The 22858-nt window shown below is 41.6% G+C and overlaps 1 protein-coding gene across 6 annotated transcripts in view; it reads left to right on the forward strand.

Annotated features, from left to right (window-relative positions):
• tenm3 (teneurin transmembrane protein 3) overlaps positions 1 to 22858 on the forward strand; it is a 779964-nt gene that overhangs the window by 503725 nt on the left and 253381 nt on the right. For all 6 annotated transcript variants that reach the window (XM_061880866.1, XM_061880868.1, XM_061880869.1 and 3 more), the window contains 3 exons: positions 2008 to 2109; positions 4018 to 4212; positions 14511 to 14711. In XM_061880866.1, the coding sequence (XP_061736850.1) occupies positions 2008 to 2109; positions 4018 to 4212; positions 14511 to 14711 (498 nt within the window). The remainder of the gene's footprint in view (positions 1 to 2007; positions 2110 to 4017; positions 4213 to 14510; positions 14712 to 22858) is intronic.

Below are 22858 nucleotides of genomic sequence, written 5' to 3' on the forward strand. Positions count from 1 at the left end.
GCTGTTTTTCTGCTAAGGGGACAGGACGATTGATCCGTTTTCAGGAAAGAATGAATGGGGCCATGTATCGTGAGATTTTGAGCCAAAACCTCCTTCCATCAGTGAGAGCTTTGAATGGTTGACCAAATACTTCTTTTCCACCATGATTTACAAATAAATTCTTTAAAATTCCTACAATGTGAATTCCTGGATTTTTTTTTCACATTCTGTCTCTCACAATTAAAATGTACCTATGATGAAAATTACAGACCTTTGTCATCATTTTAAGTGGGAGAACTTGCACAATCCGTGGCTGACTAAATACTTTTTTGCCCCACTGTATATTGCGCACACATGATTGCAACATGCATGGACAAGCAACCAAACAAAAACATCATTTCAACACCCATATACACTCTGGTGGCCTCTGCGGTGTTCCACGCCATCGTCTGCTGGGGTGGGGGGTGGGCATGGTCAGAGACAGGAGCAGACCCAACAAAGCAACCAAGAGAGCCGATTCCACCCTCGTCAAAGAACCACCATTACATGCCATGAATAGAGATGTCCGGTAATGGCTTTTTTGCCGATATTGTCCAACTCTTAATTACTGATTCCGATATCAACCAATACCGATATACACAGTCGTGGAATTAACACATTATTATGCCAAATTTTGTTTTGATGCCCCGCTGGATGCATTAAACAATGTAACAAGGTTTTCCAAAATAAATCAACTCAAGTTATGGAAAAAAATGGACAACACGGCACTGCCATATTTATCATTGACGTCACAAAGTGCATTATTTTTTATTATCATGCCACAATAAGGAATGTTATTGCGTGTTGGCCCTGCGATGAGATGGTGACTTTTCCAGGGTGTACCCTGCCTTCCGCTCGGATGCAGCTGAGACAGGCTCCAGCATCCCCTGCGACCCCGAAAGGGAAAAGCGGTAGAAATGGATGGATGGATGCCTCAAAACAGAAGCTTGGAGTTCGCGACATGCTCTCCCTGAGAGAGCATGAGGAGGTTGAGGTGGATGTGGGGGTGGGGTTTTAGGTGGGTTAAGGCGTAGCGGGGGGTGTATATTGTAGCATCCTGGAAGACTTAGTGCTGCAAGGGGTTCTGGGTATTTGTTCTGTTGTGTTACGGTGCGGATGTTCTCCCGAAATGTGTTTGTCATTTTTGTTTGGTGTGGTTCCACAGTTTGGCGCATATTAGTAACAGTGTTGAAGTCGTTTATACAGCCACCCTCAGTGTGACATGTATGGCTGTTGACCAATTATGCCTTGTATTCACTTGTGTGTGTAAAAAGGGGTAGACATTATGTGACTGGGCCGGCACGCAAAGGCAGTGCCTTTAATGTTTATTGGCGTTCTGCACTTCTCCCTACGTCCGTGTACACAGCAGCGATTTAAAAAGTCATGAATTTTACTTTTTGAAACCGATACTGATCATTTTGAAACCGATATTACATTTTAAAACATTTATTTCGGCAGTTCATTATTATCGGACATCTCTAGTTATGTAGACGACTAGAAAGTGTTTTAAAAGTAGAAAAAAATCTTAATTTGACCCCTTTATTGTACATTTTAATCCGGTGTGCCTATGTTTTGGAAATATACCTTCCCATAGGGCGTGCGCCTTATAGTTTGGTGTGCCCTATAGTAAAACACGGTAATAGACTGTTTTATGTTTATTTTGAACATGCATACAATTACAACGTGATGCATCACAATTTTTTAGGAGTTTAATATGATACACACTTTACCTGCAACACTTCTCTGCTTATATCAAGCATCACAAGAGGGACCAAAAAAAAAATAGTGTGCAGTGTGGAGAGTGAGCAAGAGCTAGGAAGCAGGATAATTGGATTTTAGAATGTGTTGATTGGACTGACTGCATGTAACTATAGCAACTGTAGCAGACATGTCTTTCAGTGTGTTTTTTTATTATTCTCATGACATACTGTTCTATTTCCTGCCCGCCCAATTAACTTGCACCCTTGCACCACCTCTTTGCTAAATCAGAGTCGATTATGGAGTGTCCCCAGAACTGTCATGGAAATGGGGACTGTCTCTCAGGAATATGTCATTGTTTTCCCGGATTCTTGGGGCCCGACTGCTCTCGAGGTATGCAAATAAAAATGATGTAAATGTTGGAATAGTGAATGTGAATGTGACCTGTAATGCAACATGTACAGGTACAGGTAATAGGATTTGTTGCTGCAGAACCTTCAGTTTTTAAAGTCCGTTTCAGCGACTAATTATTCCTTTCATCTTTGACTACTCTGTTTTTTTAGTACACTAAATATTCCAACAAATTTCAGTAGCATTATTAGGTAAAACTAAGATTAGCTTGTTATTTCACAACATAATAACAATAACATTGGCCTTGGTATTCTTGTAGAGAATGAAGGTTAACACACTGCAATTTTATACTGGCCTTTTTTTTCCTTTTCTTTGTTTGCAACTTTTACATATACTGGAATACTATACATGGTAATTGGGATTTGTTATATATTGTAAATACAGTCGCGATCAAAAGTTTACATACACTTATAAAGAACATAATGTCATGGCCGTCTTGAGTTTCCAATAATTTCTACAACTCTTGTTTAGTTTGTGATAGAGTGATTGGAGCACACACTTGTTGGTCACAAAAAAACATTCATGAAGTTTGGTTCTTTTATGAATTTATTATGGGTCTGCTGAAAATGTGACCAAATTCATACAGCAATGTTAATATTTGATTACATGTCCCTTGGCAATATTTTTTGTTTAATCTGACCACGGAACTTTCCTTCAAAATGTCTTATCTTTTTCCATGTGATGTCAGATGAAACATAAATTGAGCTGTTTGGCCACAATACCCAGCAATTCGATGGAGGAGAAAAGGTGAGGCTTTTAATCCCAGGAACACCACACCTACCGTCAAGCATGGTGGTGGTAGTATTATGCTCTGGGCCTGTTTTGCTGCCAATGGAACTGGTGCTTTACAGAGAGTAAATGGGACAATGAAAAATGAGGATTACCTCCAAATTCTTAAGGACAACCTAAAATCATCAACCCAGATGTTGGGTCTTGGGTGCAGTTGAGTGTTCCAACAGGACAATGATCCCAAACACCAACAAAAGTGGTAAAGGAATGGCTAAATCATGCTAGAATTAAGGTTTTGGAATGGCCTTCCCAAAGTCCTGACTTAAACGTGTGGACAATGCTGAAGAAACAAGTCCATGTCAGAAAACCCACACATTTAGCTGAACTGCACCAATTTTGTCAAGAGGAGTGGTCAAAAATTCAACCAGAAGCTTGTGGATGGCTACCAAAAGTTCCTTATTGCAGTGAAACCTGCCAAGGGACATGGAACCCATAATTAACTGTGACCCAGCAGATTTGCTCACATTTTCAGTAGAGCCATAATAAATTCATAAAAGAACCAAACTTCATGAATGTTTTTGTGACCAACAAGTATGTGCTCCAATCACTCTATCACAATAAATAAGAGTTGTAGAAATTATTGGAAACTCAAGACAGCCATGGCATTATGTTCTTTACAAGTGTATGTAAACTTTTGACCACGACTGTATTATATAAAAATATAATATATCAGTATTTATTATATACTGTATATATAATATGTAAATATTACATATATGTTATTGCTACTACGGTACATTTTTAGTTTACTTAATACCTGCATTATTCTTTCCATCCTTACCCTTTCGATCCTTTTAAACTGAGCTACAGTATGGAACAATTTCCCTTGTGGATCAATAAAGTTTGTCTAAGTCCAAGCAAATAAATGGATGATTGATTGAAGACCCCTGGTATAACAACAATGCATCATCATCATTAGATATTTGTATTTTCAAAGAAAAAAACTGAAGGATAACTTCCAGAGTATGGCGTGTCACCGTCCGCTGGAAAAAAGGAACACCACGAGATAATGAATCAGTTCTGTGCTTGTATTGCATTATTGAGAAGAGTGGGGCCACTAAAGTGGACTCTTTAAGTCATTTATCTTTGTGTCTGCTCCAGCTTCCTGCCCTGTGCTGTGTAGTGGGAATGGACAGTATTCCCGCGGACGCTGCCAGTGTTACAGCGGCTGGAAAGGAACGGAGTGCGATGTGCCCAACAACCAATGTGTTGACATCCACTGTGGAGGACACGGCATCTGCATCGTGGGCGCCTGCATTTGCAACACTGGGTATAAAGGAGACAACTGTGAGGAAGGTAAACAACACAAATAAATCACCTGCCAATATTACATCAATGCTACTTTTAATTAGGGCTACCCTCAGACATGTTACTCTCCGGCACTTTTACCAAATAAAGCTAAAACTTGTTGCGTTGGACCCCCCCTCCTCCCCTCCCAAGATCTTTTGATGACACATGAGCTGGTTTTAAATCAATCAGAGGCAGAGATTACTCATTTTGATATTTTAATCCAAAGCTTTGGGAGATCAATCTAGATACAACAGTTCAATAGCATTGCCCAAATTGATCTAATTCTACTACCAAACTTTCGCCTCTTTTCTCACTCTCACCGACCCCCTTCTTCTCCACAAACTACGGCTCGGTGTCCAAAATCCAGCCCACGGGAAGTCCCAAGATTAAAAAAATAAATAAATGCATTTTTATTTTTTTTATTTTTTTCCCACTTTATTAAGAGAAGTATCAAAATACATTTTGGTATCGATACCAAAATATTGGTATCGGGTCAACCCTAGTTTGAGGTTTTGTCAGTAGACTCACTATGGAAGCGCTAAAAACTACAACAAAGATGGCCGGTAGAAGACGCCGTCAAAGTGAAAAACATATAAATATATATATATATATATATATATATATATAGTTGGAGTTCCAGGCAACTTCATTACTGCTACAAAACAGTTTTCAGTAATGTCACAGAAAATGCAGGATTTGCTTTACATTTACCGTATTTCCTTGAATAGCCACCGGGGCGCTAAATAATTTAAAACCTCTTTTCACTCCTGCGCTTGTTCAAGGCATGCGGTAAAAGTAAGCAAGCGCTAATTAATTTAAAACCTCTTCTCACCCCTACGCTTACCAATGGCATGCAGTAAGAAAAAAATATATATATAAAAAATTATTTTGAGGCCGCGACCCGTTGGTTGGGGAACCACTGCTCTGACAAATGTTTCAGTGGCCCGGCCCAGTGGGTGGGGAACACTGCTCTACAACATGTCATTGCGCCCACTTTTTCACCATACTATCTGCGTGCCGTCAGGAGGCATACATTTTGCTGCCTCTCATACGTGATTGCAATGCATACTTAGTCAACAGCCATTCCGTTTACACTGACGGTTGTAATATAAACAACTTTAAAACTCTTACTAATATGCGTCACACTCTGTGAACCCTAACCAAACAAGAATAACAAACACATTTCTGGAGAACGTTGGCTCTGTAACACATTATAAACGCAACATAAGAATTACCCAGAATTCCAATGCATCCATGGCTCTTGGCTATACTATACATGCGCCCCCAACCCAGGGGGGAGGGGGGGGGGGGTGCTAGCGGGGTGTATAATATAGCCAAGAGTCATGTATGCACGGCATTCTGGGTAATTCTTATGTTGCGTTTAGAATGTGTTACAGAGCCGATGTTCTCCAGAAATGTGTTTGTTATTCTTGTTTGGTTAGAGTTCACAGAGTGTGGCGCATATTATTAAGAGTGTTAAAATTGTTTTATATCACAACCAGTAGTGTGATCTGTATGGCTGTGGAACAAGACCCCTGGTTTATATACACTTAAAGCAAATAAATAAACTCCTCCGCCACTTTGAAAATGATGGCAGGGGAAGGGTCACTCGTAAGGTCATGAATTTGACCCAACGGTAAAAGTAAGCATGCGCCTAATAATTTGGGGAGCGAGTTTTACCAGGCAGGAATTCAAGGCAGGCGCATATTACATGCCCGGCGGCTATTCAAGGACATACTGTAAGTGATGAATCATTCTATAAGAGGACAGCTGTAGTGCTGTGTTCTGAGTATCATGTCATATTAAATTTGAACTATTTTATTTTTTTTTTTTAAATGGACCTCAGTAGTCACGTACAAATTTGTGTGAATTATGCAAAATTATTTAAATTTGGTCCCCGTGAACCATAGTAACTATTTTTCCCTTTGGGTCCCCAATTAGAATGATCGGCACATTACTTCATCAATCCAGAGATTTAAAGACGTGTATGAGCTAACTGGGCAGTGGCTATTTCACTTCATTTTGTTTATGCCTCCACAACCTGTAGAAAGGGTGGTCCCCACAAGTGATGATCAAAAACTTGGTCCCCATTCCAAATGATAACCAGTATATAATGTGTGAGTGTGTTTGTGTGTGTGTGTGTGCGTGTGCGTGCGTGTGTGTGTGTGTGTGTGTGTGTGTGAGTGTGTGTATTTTGAGCGCAAGAATGGATCTACAGAGAGAGATTCTGTGTGATGGTTTATAGTTGCTGAGCATACATCGTATGTATGTCACACACCACAAGATTTGTATACAGAAACATTAACTAGATTTCAAATGAATTAAACCATCTGTCAAGTAATCCTTGGTGAATGTGTGTTGGTGAGACAGACGGAGGAGAATCAGCCCTCAATAACAGAGCGTGTGTGTATGTCTGTGTGTGTGAGTGTGTGTCTGTGCACTTATGCTTTAATCCTATTTAATGCTGACTGGAAAATGATGTTAAATATGGCATTTCAATTTACAAAATACATACGTGAATAAATGAAAGCCATTCATACATATATTAGGTAAGCATCACTGAGAAGTGACACTTGTGTAATATCAACAGCTGTAAAAAGGAGAAAGACTTATCCATGGGGCGGCATAGCTCGGTTGCTAGTTTGGCCGTCCCATCGGCTTGAGGGTTCCAGATTCGATTCCCGCTTTCGCCATTCTAGTCACTGCCGTGGTGTCCTTGGACAAGAGGCTTTACCCACCTGCTCCCAGTGCCACCCATGTAACTTAAATATTGGGTTTCACTATGTAAAGCGCTTTGAGTCACAAGAGAAAAGGTCTATATACATATAATTCACTTCACATTCATAGATGAGTTTTTGGCATTCATTTCCATATGAGGGTTGGGCAATGTAGCTAATGTGTTGGTCTTTTTTTTGTTTTCTTCAGTCACTCTTTTTTCTTGGATTGTTTGCCGTCTAATACATGGGTGTCAAACTGTCATTTGGCCCTTGAGGCAATATCAAATTAACATTAGATCTGGCTCGCCGGTATTATACAGCGGCGGTGTCGCTGTAACACCACATTCACTGCTAATACTCATACCAGATTCCCACCTGGACAACAACATTGGGGGCGTGCCTTAAAGGCACTGCCTCAAGCGTCCTCTAAAACTTTTCGTCACGTCCGCTTTTCCTACGTAGAAACAGCGTGCCGGCCCAGTCACATGATATATGTGGCTTTTACACACACACACACGCTAATGCAATGCAAGCTTGGTCAACAGCCATACAGGTCATACTGAGGGTGGCCGTATAAACAACTTTAAGACTGTTACAAATATGCGCCACACTGTGACCCAACACTAAACGAGAATGACAAGCAAATTTCGGGAGGACATCCGCACTGTAACACAACATAAACACAACAGAACAAATACACAGAACCCCTTGCAGTACTACCTCTTCCTGGACGCTACAATATAAAAATGTATTATTATCCTGTGGGAAAAGTTTATTTTGGTCTTTACGTCAGAGGGCTGCAAATATAAAAGAGGCATTCAATTTCTATTTAAATTTGATTTGATATGCCATAGCTATTTTTGAATTATTAGTATTATTTGAAACTCGATTTTGCATGTCACTATAAAGTTATATAAGTCTCGCTTGTTCAATATTCAATGCAAAACGTGTTTGGGTCCCTATTAAAAGGTTAATTTGTTCAACCTTGGCCCGCGGCTTTGTTCAGTTTAAAATTTTGGCCCACTCTGTATTTGAGTTTGACACCCCTGGTCTAATAGGTCTTACAGTATACTGTATATCTGCTGACAAAAAAACCCTGAGTTATGAATAAATACTATGAGACATCAGGACATGGACAAAATGACGTACACAAAATATTTCACTGTTGATAACCACCTGAGAAATAGTGTCCTCTACAGTGGACATTGCGTTTGTCTTGGTTGCACATTTTAGGGTAAAGAAAAAATTTGAGGTGGCTGGTGCTCATTAGCATATTGTTTAACAACGTTCAGCACTTATAGTAATATTTATTAAATAGACACTAGTTTGCCCAACCAGTCTAATTGTGCTTTGTGGACTTGGAGAAGGCATTCGATCGTGTCCCTCGGGAAGTCCTGTGGGGAGTGCTCAGAGAGGATGGAGTATCGGACTGTCTTATTGTGGCGGTCCACTCCTTGTATGATCAGTGTCAGAAGTTGGTCCACATTGTAGTAAGTGGGACACATTCCCAGTGAGGGTTGGACTCCGCCAAGGCTGTCCTTTGTCACTGATTCTGTTCATAACTTTTACGGACAGAATCTCTAGGCGCAGTCAAGGTGTTGAGGGGTTCCGGTTTGGTGACCGCGGGATTAGGTCTCTGCTTTTTGCAGACGATGTGGTCCTAATGGCTTCATCTGGCCGGGATCTTCAGCTCTCACTGGATCGGTTCGCAGCCGAGTGTGAAGCGACCGGAATGAGAATCAGCACCTCCAAATCCGAGTCCATGGTTCTCTCCCGGAAAAGGGTGGAGTGCCATCTCCAGGTTGTGGAGGAGACCCTGCCCCAAGTGGAGGAGTTCAAGTACCAAGGAGTCTTGTTCACGAGTGAGGGAAGAGTGGATCATGAGATCGACAGGCGGATCGGTGCGGCGTCTTCGGTAATTCGGACGTTGTACCGATCCGTTGTGGTGAAGAAGGAGCTGAGCCGGAAGGCGAAGCTCTCAATTTATCGGTCGATCTACGTTCCCATCCTCACCTATGGTCATGAGCTTTGGGTCATGACCGAAAGGATAAGATCACGGGTACAAGCGGCCCAAATGAGTTTCCTCCGCCGGGTGGTGGGGCTCTCCCTTAGAGATAGGGTGAGAAGCTCTGTCATCCGGGAGGAACTCAAAGTAAAGCCGCTGCTCCTCCACATCGAGAGGAGCCAGTTGAGGTGGTTCGGGCATCAGTTCAGGATGTAAAGTGACGTGAATTATATTTATATAGCGCTTTTCTCTAGTGACTCAAAGCGCTTTACATAGTGAAACCCAATATCTAAGTTACATCCAAACCAGTGTTGGTGGCACTGGGAGCAGGTGGGTAAAGTGTCTTGCCCAAGGACACAACGGCAGTGACTAGGATGGCGGAAACGGGAATCGAACCTGCAACCCTCAAGTTGCTGGCACGGCCGCTCTACCAACCGAGGATGCCACCCGAACGCCTCCCGAGGAAGGTGTTTAGGTCACGCCCAACCGGTAGGAGGCCACGGGGAAGACCCAGGACACGTTGGGAAGACTATGTCTCCCGGGTGGCCTGGGAACGCCTCTGGATCCCCCGGGACGAGCTAGACGAAGTGGCTGGGGAGAGGGAAGTCTGGGCTTCCCTGCTTAGGCTGCTACCCCCGCGACCCGACCTCGGATAAGCTGAAGAAGATGGATGGATGGATATAATAAATCAATCAATCAATCAATGTATACTTATATAGCCCTAAATCACTAGTGTCTCAAAGGGCTGCACAAACCACTACGACATCCTCGGTAGGCCCACATAAGGGCAAGGAAAACTCACACCCAGTGGGACATCGGTGACAATAATGACCCAGTGGGACGTCTGTGACAATGATGACTATGAGAACATGATACTGTGAAAGATCAATCCATAATGGATCCAACACAGTCGCGAGAGTCCAGTCCAAAGCGGATCCAACACAGCAGCGAGAGTCCCGTTCACAGCGGAGCCAGCAGGAAACCATCCCAAGAGGAGGCTGATCAGCAGCGCAGAGATGTCCCCAGCCGATACACAGGCGAGCAGTACATGGCCACCGGATCGGACCGGACTCCCTCCACAAAGGAGAGTGGGACATAGAAGAAAAAGAAAAGAAACGGCAGATCAACTGGTCTGAAAAGGGAGTCTATTTAAAGGCTAGAGCATACAAATGAGTTTTAAGGTGAGACTTAAATGCTTCTACTGATGTAGCATCTCGAACTGTTACCAGGAGGGCATTCCAGAGTACTGGAGCCCGAAATGAAAAAGCTCTACAGCCCGCAGACTTTTTTTGGGCTTTGGGGATCACTAATAAGCCGGAGTCCTTTGAACGCAGATTTCTTGCCGGGACATATGGTACAATACAATCGGCAAGATAGGATGGAGCTAGACCGTGTATTATTTTATACGTAAGTAGTAAAACCTTAAAGTCACATCTTAAGTGCACAGGAAGCCAGTGCAGGTGAGCCAGTACAGGCGTAATGTGATCAAACTTTCTTGTTCTTGTCAAAAGTCTAGCAGCCGCATTTTGTACCAACTGTAATCTTTTAATGCTAGACATGGGGAGACCCGAAAATAATACGTTACAGTAGTCGAGGCGAGACGTAACAAATGCATGGATAATGATCTCAGCGTCTTTAGTGGACAGAATGGAGCGAATTTTAGCGATATTGCGGAGATGAAAGAAGGCCGTTTTAGTAACGCTTTTAATGTGTGCCTCAAAGGACAGAGTTGGGTCGAAGATAATACCCAGATTATTTACCGAGTCGCCTTGTTTAATTGTTTGGTTGTCAAATGTTAGAGTTGTATTATTAAATAGAGTTCGGTGTCTAGCAGGACCAATAATCAGCATTTCCGTTTTTTTGGCGTTAAGTTGCAAAAAGTTAGCGGACATCCATTGTTTAATTTCATTAAGACACGCCTCCAGCTGACTACAATCCGGCGTGTTGGTCAGCTTTAGGGGCATGTAGAGTTGGGTGTCATCAGCATAACAGTGAAAGCTAACACCGTATTTGCGTATGATGTCACCTAGCGGCAGCATGTAGATGCTGAAGAGTGCAGGGCCAAGGACCGAACCCTGGGGAACTCCAGATGTTACCTTAACGTAGTCCGAGGTCACATTGTTATGGGAGACACACTGCATCCTATCAGTAAGGTAAGAGTTAAACCAAGACAGGGCTAAGTCTGACATACCAATTCGTGTTTTGATACGTTCTAATAAAATATTATGATCGACAGTATCGAAAGCAGCGCTAAGATCGAGGAGCAGCAACATAGATGACGCATCAGAATCCATCGTTAGCAATAGATCATTAGTCATTTTTGCGAGGGCTGTCTCCGTCGAGTGATTTGCCCTGAAACCGGATTGAAAGGTTTCACATAGATTGTTAGACGCTAAGTGTTCATTTAACTGCTCCGCAACAATTTTTTCGAGGATTTTTGAAATAAAGGGAAGGTGAGACACCGGTCGGTAGTTTACCATGAGGTCAGGATCGAGGTTAGGTCTTTTAAGAAGAGGATGAATAACCGCTTTTTTGAATGCTAGGGGAACAGTGCCTGAGGAAAGTGATAAGTTTATAATATTTAGCACTGATGGACCTAATAATACAAAGAGCTCCTTGATCAGTTTCCCAGGAAGAGGGTCAAGTAAACATGTTGTTTGTTTTATTCCATTTACACGTTGTAACAATTCCTCTAATGTTATTTCCTCAAAACGAGAGAAACTATTTTGGAGGGCAGTATCCGCCGTATATACAATCGTGTCAGTGTTAATAGAACCCAGTTGTAGCTGGGACGCATTGTCTTTAATCTCCTTTCTAATGACTTCTATTTTCTTACTAAAGAATTGCATAAAGTCATCAGCTGAGTGGGTGGAGCTACTGGAAGGAGTCCCTTGTTGGGTTAGCGATGCTACCGTACTAAACAAAAATTTAGGATCGTTTTTATTACGGTGGATGAGATTTGAGTAATAATTAGCTTTAGCTAAGGTAAGCATGCGTTTATAAGTTATTAAACCATCACTAAATGCTTGATGGTGCACCTCAAGTTTAGTCGTGCGCCATTTGCGTTCCAGCTTTCTGCATAATAATTTCTGAGCTCTAGTTTCTTCTGTAAACCACGGGGTGCGCTTTTTTGGAGCCTTTTTTAACTTTAGCGGTGCTATGTTATCAATGGTTTCGCGCAGGGCGTCGTTAAAGTTGTTAGTGAGGTTATCAATAGAGCCCACATACTTTGGGAATGGTGCCATTACCGAGGGCAGTAGGTCAGCAAGAGTTGTCGTTGTGGCCGTATTAATGTTGCGGCTGCTATAGCAGTTATCATTATTATTAGTTTGACGAACATGCGTCTGAACCTCGAATTTTATAAGGTAATGATCGGATACTTTAGTATACGGGAGTATCGTAACTTTGGAAGCGGTGATACCCCTGACAAGCACTAGGTCTATCGTATTACCGTTGCGATGCGTGGGTTCATTTATTATTTGTGTGAGACCACAGCTATCAATTATAGTCTGGAGCGCTACGCACGGTGGGTCCGATGGGGTATTCATATGGATATTAAAGTCCCCCATTATGATTATATTATCGGCGTGTGTCACTAGATCAGCAGCGAACTCTGAGAATTCATTGATAAAGTCCGAACAGGGCCCTGGGGGGCGGTAGATAACAGCCAGGTGTAGAGGCAGCGGTGTGACAGACCTCATAGTAAGCACCTCAAACGATTTATATTTATTATTTATGTTAGGACTAAGGTTAAAATTTTCGTTGTATATTAGTGCGACCCCCCCACCCCTTTTAAGCGGACGGGCAATATGCGCATGTGTAAAGTTAGGAGGACATGCCTCATTTAGCGCAAAAAAGTCGTTTGGTTTAAGCCAGGTTTCACTGAGACCGATGACGTTAAGATTGTTGTCTCTGATGATATCATTAACTAACAACGTTTTGGGAGACAATGATCTTATGTTTAAAAAACCTATATTATAGGTAGTGGGCTGTTTTAGGGAATTTTTGATCAAATTATCCGTAGTAGCAATATTAATAATGTTGTGTTTATTATGCCCAGTGCATTCAGTATAATTACGAGCATATCTAGGAATTGATACGACGGGAATGTTCCGATTGTTTGATTGTTGCTTTGATAAACTGCACACATCATGGTTAGCCTCCTCAGTAACGGGGATTTTCCGATTGTTTGTTTGTTGCTTTGATAAACTGCACGCATCATAGTTAGCCACCTCAGTAAAACACATGTCCAACTCTGAAACACTCAAAGCAGAAAAAACTTGTTCTAATTTAACTGACTCCTTACCCAGACCAGTAGTCTCGCATCCTTTATTTAAATCCGTCTTCAGGGTGGAGGGAAGTGGTGTTCTGTGGGGATTAGCCTTCTGCTTTGTTTTTAGCCCCGCTCGACATCCGCGTTTCCGATCACACCGCTGGCGTCTGCTCCGTAGACAGCCCCCGCTGCTACTAGACTCCGCTGCTTCACAGGCCGCTGGATGTAGCCGCCGACGTATTCCCATGCTAGTTAGCTTTTGTATGACTCATTCATTACATCTACAGTACAAGAACCCAAAAGTGGAAAGTTGAGTTCGCCCAAATTGATGAATGGGACAGCATGGCTTGAGTGGTAGAGCCACTAATCCTACTAATCCCACCATCAGTGGTGATTTGAATGTGTTTGTGAGTGGGTGAATGTGGAAATAAGGTCAAAGAGCTTGGAGTACCTTGAAGGTAGAAAAGCACTATACACGTATAACCCATTTACTTGATTATGAGGTGTGTCCCGAGACTTTTGTCCATATATTGTCCTCTCCGACAATGGTTGTGTCCAACCTGCTGTGCACGTGCATCAAGACACCGTGGGAGAGTGTGCATGAGCTTGAAAATATAACAGGTGCACATCACATAACATAAGCAACAATAGAAAAAATATATACATTTAAAAGGCATAGTGTCTGTTTATCTAACATAATAAATAATACACTTCAGTATATTTGAATTTATAGTGTTGATTTAAAGATGTATCATTTTGACCATTAATACAGGGGTCAAAAGTTTACATACACTTGTAATGAAGGTAATGTCATGGCGGTCTTGACTTTCAGATAATTTCAAACAGCTCAGTTTTTGTTTCATCTGACCACAGAATTTTCCCCCATAATGTCTTATCTTTGTCCATGTGATGTCAGATGAAACAAAAATTGAGCTGCTTGGCCACAGTACCCAGCAATATGTTAGGAGGAGAAAAGGTGAGGCCTTTAATCCCAGGAACACCACACCTATCGTCAAGCATGGGGGTTGTAGTGTTCTGCTCTGGGCCTGTTTTGCTGCCAATGGAACTGGTGCTTTACAGAGAGTAAATGGGACAGAGTTGTACACATTATTGGAAACTCAAAGCCATGATATTATGTTATTTACAAGTGTATGTAAACTTTTGACCACAACTGTATGTATAACACTTCCTGTATATATTGGAGCTCGGCCAGCGTCTGCTAGCTCCCATATGTATCTATATCTGCTTTAGAATAGGCAGTGTGTCTGAGCTCGTTATGATGTGTATCTCTTTCTCTCTGTGCCTCCAGTTGATTGCATCGACCCCAGTTGTTCCACCCATGGAGTGTGTATTCATGGCGAGTGCCACTGTCAGCCGGGCTGGGGCGGAGCCAGCTGTGAAATTGCCAAGGCCATGTGTCCAGACCAGTGTTCGGGTCATGGCACTTTCAACGCAGAGACCAGTACGTGTACCTGTGACCAGAACTGGTCCGGACCAGACTGCTCCTTAGGTTTGTACCATGAAGTATACTGAAGGATGCATGCACATGTACAGTCTTCCCCACAACAAGAGGATAGTGAAAAGGAAGGAACTCTTTAACTACAGCGAGGATAACAAATGGCGGACTCGCGCAAACTACTTTGGGTAAATTCATGCCATATATGGACGTCGTCGGTTGTAAAAACGTCACAGATTGTGCAAATTCCGAACGGATTGTTTCGCAAACGTATGAATGAAGTTAAGATTGTTTTATAGATATCTCCGCCTTGCCTCTATGGTTTGATTTCAAATTGTCAGGACTTATGCAGAACCCAAATACACAACTGCAGGAAAGTACTCATAATAGAGACCCTTTAAAGTACATTTCCGCACTTACATAATCCAACATGTTTGAACAGGAGCTGAAGGAAGTTGAGTTTATTGAATCATACTTCTTCTGTATGCCATTCTTTAAAAAACATTTTTTTTTTAATCTAAATACCGTGATACTTCAACCTTTGAGCTTGTAACTCAAATCACTCTTATTTTAAATCATCCCCCCCCCCAATTTAATTGGGATTAAATTTCTCAAAACAACACCATTTTAACATTTCAACTTTCAGATAAGAAATATTGTATAAAAATCAATGCAATAGATTTTACCACAATTTTTATCAAAAATGTGGTTGTTTTAAATAGTGTAATAAACTACTAATTGTTATTAGATCATTATTATTCATGATTTATATACATTTCTGTAATAAAACAAAATGCCACAATAGTTTTTTTGGTCAGAAAATGTGTTTTTTGTTGTGCAGTGCATAGCATCATTTTTTTCTTCAATCCTGCTGTTTTGAATAGGGGGAAAAAAATATTTGTTCAATAGAAAAACTATATAATCCAACATAAAGCAGTTTATAGGTCTACTTATATATTATTTTCCCATAATCCAGTTATATTAAAACTAAAAATGCCAAAAACATCAAATCAATCAATCAATCAATCAATGTTTATTTATATAGCCCCAAATCACAAATGTCTCAAGGGCCTGCACAAATCATTACGACTACAACATCCTCGGAAGAACCCACAAAAGGGCAAGGAAAACTCACACCCAGTGGGCAGAGAGAATTCACATCCAGTGGGACGCCAGTGACAATGCTGACTATGAGAAACCTTGGAGAGGACCTCAGATGTGGGACACCCCCCCTCTCTAGGGGACCGAAAGCAATGGATGTCGAGCGGGTCTAACATGATACTGTGAAAGTTCAATCCATAGTGGCTCCAACACAGCCGCGAGAGTTCAGTTCAAGCGGATCCAAGACAGCAGCGAGAGTCCCGTCCACAGGAAACCATCTCAAGCGGATCAGCAGCGTGGAGATGTCCCCAACCGATACAGGCGAGCGGTTGGGGACATCTGTCACTTGAACCTGTAACTTTTCTTGGTTTTGTAATTTATTTATTTTTTTACTTTTATTATCATTTCATTAATGATACTGCCCTGTGATGAGGTGGCGACTTGTCCAGGGTGTACCTGTACCTTCCGCCCGAATGCAGCTGAGATAGGCTCCAGCACCACCCGCGACCCTGTAAGGGACAAGCGGTAGAAAATGGATGGATGAATGATACTTTAAGAAGCTGTTTTTCTAATTACCATATTTTTCGGAATATAAGTCGCAGTATTTTCATAGTTTGGCCGGGGGTGCGACTTATACTCAGGAGCGACTTATGTGTGAAATTATTGACACATTACCGTAAAATATCAAATAATATTATTTAGCTCATTCACGTAAGAGACTAGACGTATAAGATTTCATGGGATTTAGCAATTAGGAGTGACAGATTGTTTGGTAAACGTATAGCATGTTCTATATGTTATAGTTATTTGAATGTCTTTTACCATAATATGTTACGTTAACATACCAGGCACCTTCTCAGTTGGTTATTTATGCCTTATATAAGGTACACTTATTCAGCCTGTTGTTCACTATTCTTTATTTATTTTAAATTGCCTTTCAAATGTCTTTCCTTGGTGTTGGGTTTTATCAAATAAATTTCCCCCAAAAATGTGACTTATACTCCAGTGCGACTTATATGTGTTTTTTTCGTTCTTTATTATGCATTTTCGGCAGGTGCGACTTATACTCCGGAAAATACTGTACTTACAAGTGTGCATTTCTTTAGAAATAATTTTGTGATATCTGGGTGCACACAAGGTAAAATCGTTTCTTTTAATTTTCCGATGACGTTAATGTCAATCAAAATGTTCTGTGATTCATTTCCAGACTTATAAATAAAATATAAATACGCCAACGAGGGGTCACTATTCTTGTGTCGCTGAACTGAGCGTCAGCAAGGAAAGGATGAAAGTAAGAAGAGTATTCCAAAACAGAACGACTGTATAGGGCAAGGGTCAGCAACCCAAAACATTGAAAGAGACATATTGGACCAAAAATACAAAAAACAAATCAATCTGGAGCCTCAAAAAATTAGAAGCCATATAGAAGTGTTATAATGAAGGCAACACATGACATAAGTGTCTATCCATCCATCCATCTTCTTCCGCTTATCAGAGGTCGGGTCGCGGGGGCAGCAGCCTAAGCAGGGAAGCCCAGACTTCCCTCTCCCCAGCCACTTCGTCTAGCTCTTCCCGGGGGATCCCGAGGTGTTCCCAGGCCAGCCGGGAGACATAGTCTTCCCAACGTGTCCTGGGTCTTCCCCGTGGCCTCCTACCGGTTGGACGTGCCCTAAACACCTCCCTCGGGAGGCGTTCAGGTGGCATCCTGACCAGATGCCCGAACCACCTCATCTGGCTCCTCTCGATGTGGAGGAGCAGCAGCTTTACTTTGAGTTCCTCCCGGATGGCAGAGCTTCTCACCCTATCTCTAAGGGAGAGCCCCGCCACACGGCGGAGGAAACTCGTTTCGGCCGCTTGTACCCGTGATCTTATCCTTTCGGTCATGACCCAAAGCTCATGACCATAGGTGAGGATGGGAACGTAGATCGACCGGTAAATTGAGAGCTTTGCCTTCCGGCTCAGCTCCTTCTTCACCACAACGGATCGGTACAACGTCCGCATTACTGAAGACGCCTCACCGATCCGCCTGTCGATCTCACGATCCACTCTTCCCCCACTCGTGAACAAGACTCCTTGGTACTTGAACTCCTCCACTTGGGGCAGGGTCTCCTCCCCAACCCGGAGATGGCACTCCACCCTTTTCCGGGAGAGAACCATGGACTCGGATTTGGAGGTGCTGATTCTCATTCCGGCCACTTCACACTCGACTGCGAACCGATCCAGTGAGAGCTGAAGATCCCGGCCAGATGAAGCCAACAGGACCACATCGTCTGCAAAAAGCAGAGACCTAATCCCGCGGCCACCAAACCGGAACCCCTCAATGCCTTGACTACGCCTAGAAATTCTGTCCATAAAAGTTATGAACAGAATCGGTGACAAAGGACAGCCTTGGCGGAGTCCAACCCTCACTGGAAACGTGTCCGACTTACTGCCAGCAATGCGGACCAAGCTCTGACACTGATCGTACAGGGATTGGACTGCCACAATAAGACAGTCCTATACCCCATACTCTCTGAGCACTCCCCACAGGACTTCCCGAGGGACACGGTCGAATGCCTTCTCCAAGTCCACAAAGCACATGTAGACTGGTTGGGCAAACTCCCATGCACCCTCAAGAACCCTGCCGAGAGTATAGAACTGGTCCACAGTTCCACGACCAGGACGAAAACCACACTGTTCCTCCTGAATCCGAGGTTCGACTATCCGGCGTAGCCTCCTCTCCAGTACACCTGAATAAACCTTACCGGGAAGGCTGAGGAGTGTGATCCCACGATAGTTGGAACACACCCTCCGGTCCCCCTTCTTAAAGAGAGGGACCACCACCCCGGTCTGCCAATCCAGAGGTACCGACACCGATGTCCACGCGATGCTGCAGAGTCTATATTGTCTGTGGACTTGGAACTGTTCGGGAGGCGGATGTGGATTCTAGGACTGGGAGCCCTTGGTGCTGCCCTGGCAGGGGTCTTCCTGATCAACCCTGATTTATGTCTACGTCTTTTGTACATCCCCAAAAGACGACCACCAAACAGCTTCCGTACTGTATAGAGCTACAAGAAACGGTGGAATAAACGCCAACATTACTATATTGGCTATACTTGCCTACTATCAAAATGACTTTAAAAGTCTTATATAAGTGTTATAATGAAGGCAACACATGATGCAAGTGTCTGTATTAGCTATAATAGCCTACTATCAAAATGAGTAGGTGTCGCAGGCTGACACAAATCTTCATTGACAGGAATGTTGAAAATGGATATTTATTCTCCACATTTTTACAACATTAGAAACAATTAGTAAATCAGAGGCTACTTAGAAGGTTAGATAACTTCTGGAAACCACTTTAACGGCCAAAGGTATAGATATGTGTGTCCAAGTTAAAGGAAACGGCAGGCTGTCTTCTTCTAATGGATTTATCACAATCTTTGGCAAGCTCGGTTACGTTTGCTGTGGTCTGGAACAACATAGCACACAAACAACTATCTGAAACACAGCCAATATAACGTGCCATGCGACATGCAAAACTAAATTATAGTTTTAAGTAAAGGTTATTAAATTAGCTCAAATATATCTACAAACGAGGCATAATGATGCAATATGTACATACAGGTAGCCTAAATAGCATGTTTGCATTGATTAGCTTGCAGTGACCAAATATGCCTGATTTGCACTCCAACAAGTCAATAACATCATATTCACGCACAGCATAAAATGTTTGGTGGACAAAATGAGACAAAGGTGTGGAAGATTTGACATGTGAACAAACTGTTGCATCACAGTCCACACTATGGTGAGTTCAAGAACCGACAAAATGATGTTCATTAAATAGTCTCATCAGTGAAGCCTAGACACAAACATATTAAAGAGTGGGCTTTCTAACAATCGGGAACGTTTGTGTCATGTTTGTCCTCAATCAAAAACATTACTAAAACAAACAAAAAAATATTTTTCCCCCATTTGTTTCCATTTCTAATCCATCCATCCATCCATTTTTCTACCGCTTGTCCCTTTTTGAGGTCGCGGGGGGTCGCTGGAGCCTATCTCTCTAATCCTTTTTAAAAAATGCTCTGTAGAGCCACTAGGGCGGCGCTAAAGAGGCGCGGTTTGCTGACCTTTGGTGTAGGGTTATAGGGTGTATAAGGATTATGAAACCAGTGTATCAGCATATACACTACGACACAAACAGAACAGTGACCCTCTGGTCCTTCCATCCCTCACCCCTTAGGCGGACAATCTCCAGGACATAGATCCAAAACTAAAACCTTGTAAACACGTTCCAGGATGTCTTTTTACATGTCTGGTGGGAAAGTGGTCATCACTCAACTTGACGGTTGGCAGCTGTGATCCTGACTGCATCGGAACTCTGTCAAAGACTTCTGTTGCTTCTTATGTCTTCACCATAGTACACACAGTGTTGTGTATTGAACTCCTTGGACTCAAAAATATTGCGTTTTAAAATAATTATTTATAGTTATATATCTTTTATAGTTCATCTTAAACGTGCTTTTTGTGGCCACAAATAAATATTTTGTTTGTGGCTAAACACTAACACATTCCCTTCATTTTGAATATTTGGACAGAGTAAAGAATTACAAAAAAATATATATATATATATTTTTCTCCCATTTTTCACATTTTAGACTTCAACTTAGACTTAGACAAACTTCACTGATCCACAAGTGAAATTGTTCCACACAGTAGCTCAGTTTCAACGAATGGAAAGGGTATGGATGGAATTGATACTGCAGGTATTAAGTAGATTAAAAATGTACAATAGTAGTGATAAAAGATATAACATATACATAATATTTAAATATTATATATACTCCATGACCCCAAAGGAGACAAGCGGTAGAAAATGGATGGATGATATACAGAATATAATAAATACTGATATATTATTATCATATTATATTTTTTATATAATACATACAATATATAACAAATCCGAATTACCGTGTACAGTATTACAGTTTATGTAACATAAAATAGAGAGTAGATCCAGTATAAAATATACATAGTAAACAAAGAGATGTAGATAACATAGAAGCGGTCAGGTAATAGACAAATTATAATATTTAATCATTTAAAAAGTTTTAATACATCAAATTCAATTATCTGTTTTATAGAGAATGCCGCTTTTCTTAATTGTCGATGGAAAACATTTGCTGTCATTAAAATGTGTGTATGATGATCGTAGTCGTAATGTTTCTATGAAATATGTAAACAAGTCACATATGGAAAATTGTCATGATTCGTGGTCATGTTTTTGTTTTGTTCTGTTAGTTTTGGAATCCATTAGTTCCTGTTTTTGTGCACCCTTGTTTGTTTTAGTTACCATGGCGACGTATTAGTTTCACCTGCCTCTGGTGTTCGGGACACGCACGTGCTCTAATCAAGAGACCATTATTTAAGCTTGTCTTTGCCAGTCAGTCAGACTGGCGTCATTGCTTGTTTCTTGCAATACCATAGTTCAAGTTGTTGGATTCATGCTGTGTTCATGTAAGTGTTAATTGTTTCACGCCACAGTAAGTCTTCTTTGCTCCATGCCATAGTCCATGTTCAGTGTTTAGCTTCTATGTTTCCTGCGTTAATTTTTTTTGTTCTTTAGCCTTTCCTTTTGTTTTGGTTCATGTCATTTCTGATGTGTAGGATTAATTGATTATCAAATATGTACCTACCTTTAAAGGCCTACTGAAATTAGATTATTTTTATTTAAACTGGGATAGCAGGTCCATTCTATGTGTCATACTTGATCATTTCGCAATATTGCCATATTTTTGTTGAAAGGATATAGTAGAGAACATCCACGATAAAGTTCGCAACTTTCGGTGCTAAGAGAAAAGCCCTGCCTCTACCGGAAGTCGCCGACGATGGCGTCACATGTTTGATGGCTCCTCACATATTCACATTGTTTTTAATGGGAACCTCCAACAAAAAGTACTATTCGGACCGAGAAAACGACAATTTCCCCATTAATTTGAGCGAGGATGAAAGATTCGTGTTTGAGGATATTGATAGCGGCGGACTAGAAAAAAAAAAAAAAACAAATTAAAAAAAAAAAAACGCGATTGAATTGAAAAGGATTCATATGTTTTTAGAGACATTTACTAAGGTGATTCTGGGAAATCCCTTATCTTTCTATTGTGTTGCTAGTGTTTTAGTGAGTTTACCAGTACCTGATAGTTGGAAGTGTACGTCCACGGCCGGGTGTTGACACGCAGTGTCGACGACAGCTGTATGGGCGGCACAAGCTCAGCTGATATCCGGTAAGAAGCGACTTTTTAACCACAATTTTCTCACCGAAACCTGCTGGTTGACATTCGGTTGGGGTCCATGTCCGCTCTGATCCATAGTAAAGTTTCACCTCCGTGAATTTTAAACAAGGAATCACCGTGTGTTTGTGTGGCTAATGGCTAAAGCTTCCCAACTCCATCTTTCTACTTTAACTTCTCCAATATTAATTGAACAAATTGCAAAAGTTTCAGCAACACAGATCTCCAAAATACTGTGTAATTATGCCGTTAAAGCAGACGACTTTTAGCTGTGTGTGTGCGCAGCGCTCATATTCCTAACAGCCCATGAGGTCAAGCGTTCAAGTCATCATTACACGACGTTTTCAAGAAAAAACTCCCGGGGAATTTAAAATTGCAATTTAGTAAACTAAAAAGGCCGTATTGGCATGTGTTGCAGTGTTAATATTTCATCATTGATATATAAACTATCAGACTGCGTGGTGGGTAGTAGTAGGTTTCTGTAGGCCTTTAAGTCCTTTCCGGAATAGTCTGTTTGCATCCTGGGAGAACAAACCTCGCAGTAGGCTGCGAAAACCACTTCTTGACAGAAAATACCGTAGCATGATTCTGAAATACACCAAAACCATCAATTGGAATTTAAATTATACTTTCTTCAATTTGATTCAAAATTGCAATTATAGAAAATACATAATTCCAAAATTCATCTAGAAATTTAGCAAACAAATACAATAACTGTATCAGTAGTCAATAATAATTGTTTAACTATAAAACCAGGCATGGCCTCAGGCAAGAACAATTTACAATCTATGCAGGTCGACACAACAAATGGGTCCGATAGGTTGTATT

Source organism: Nerophis ophidion, linkage group LG20, assembly GCF_033978795.1.
Source record: "Nerophis ophidion isolate RoL-2023_Sa linkage group LG20, RoL_Noph_v1.0, whole genome shotgun sequence".
Classification (NCBI taxonomy): domain Eukaryota; kingdom Metazoa; phylum Chordata; class Actinopteri; order Syngnathiformes; family Syngnathidae; genus Nerophis; species Nerophis ophidion.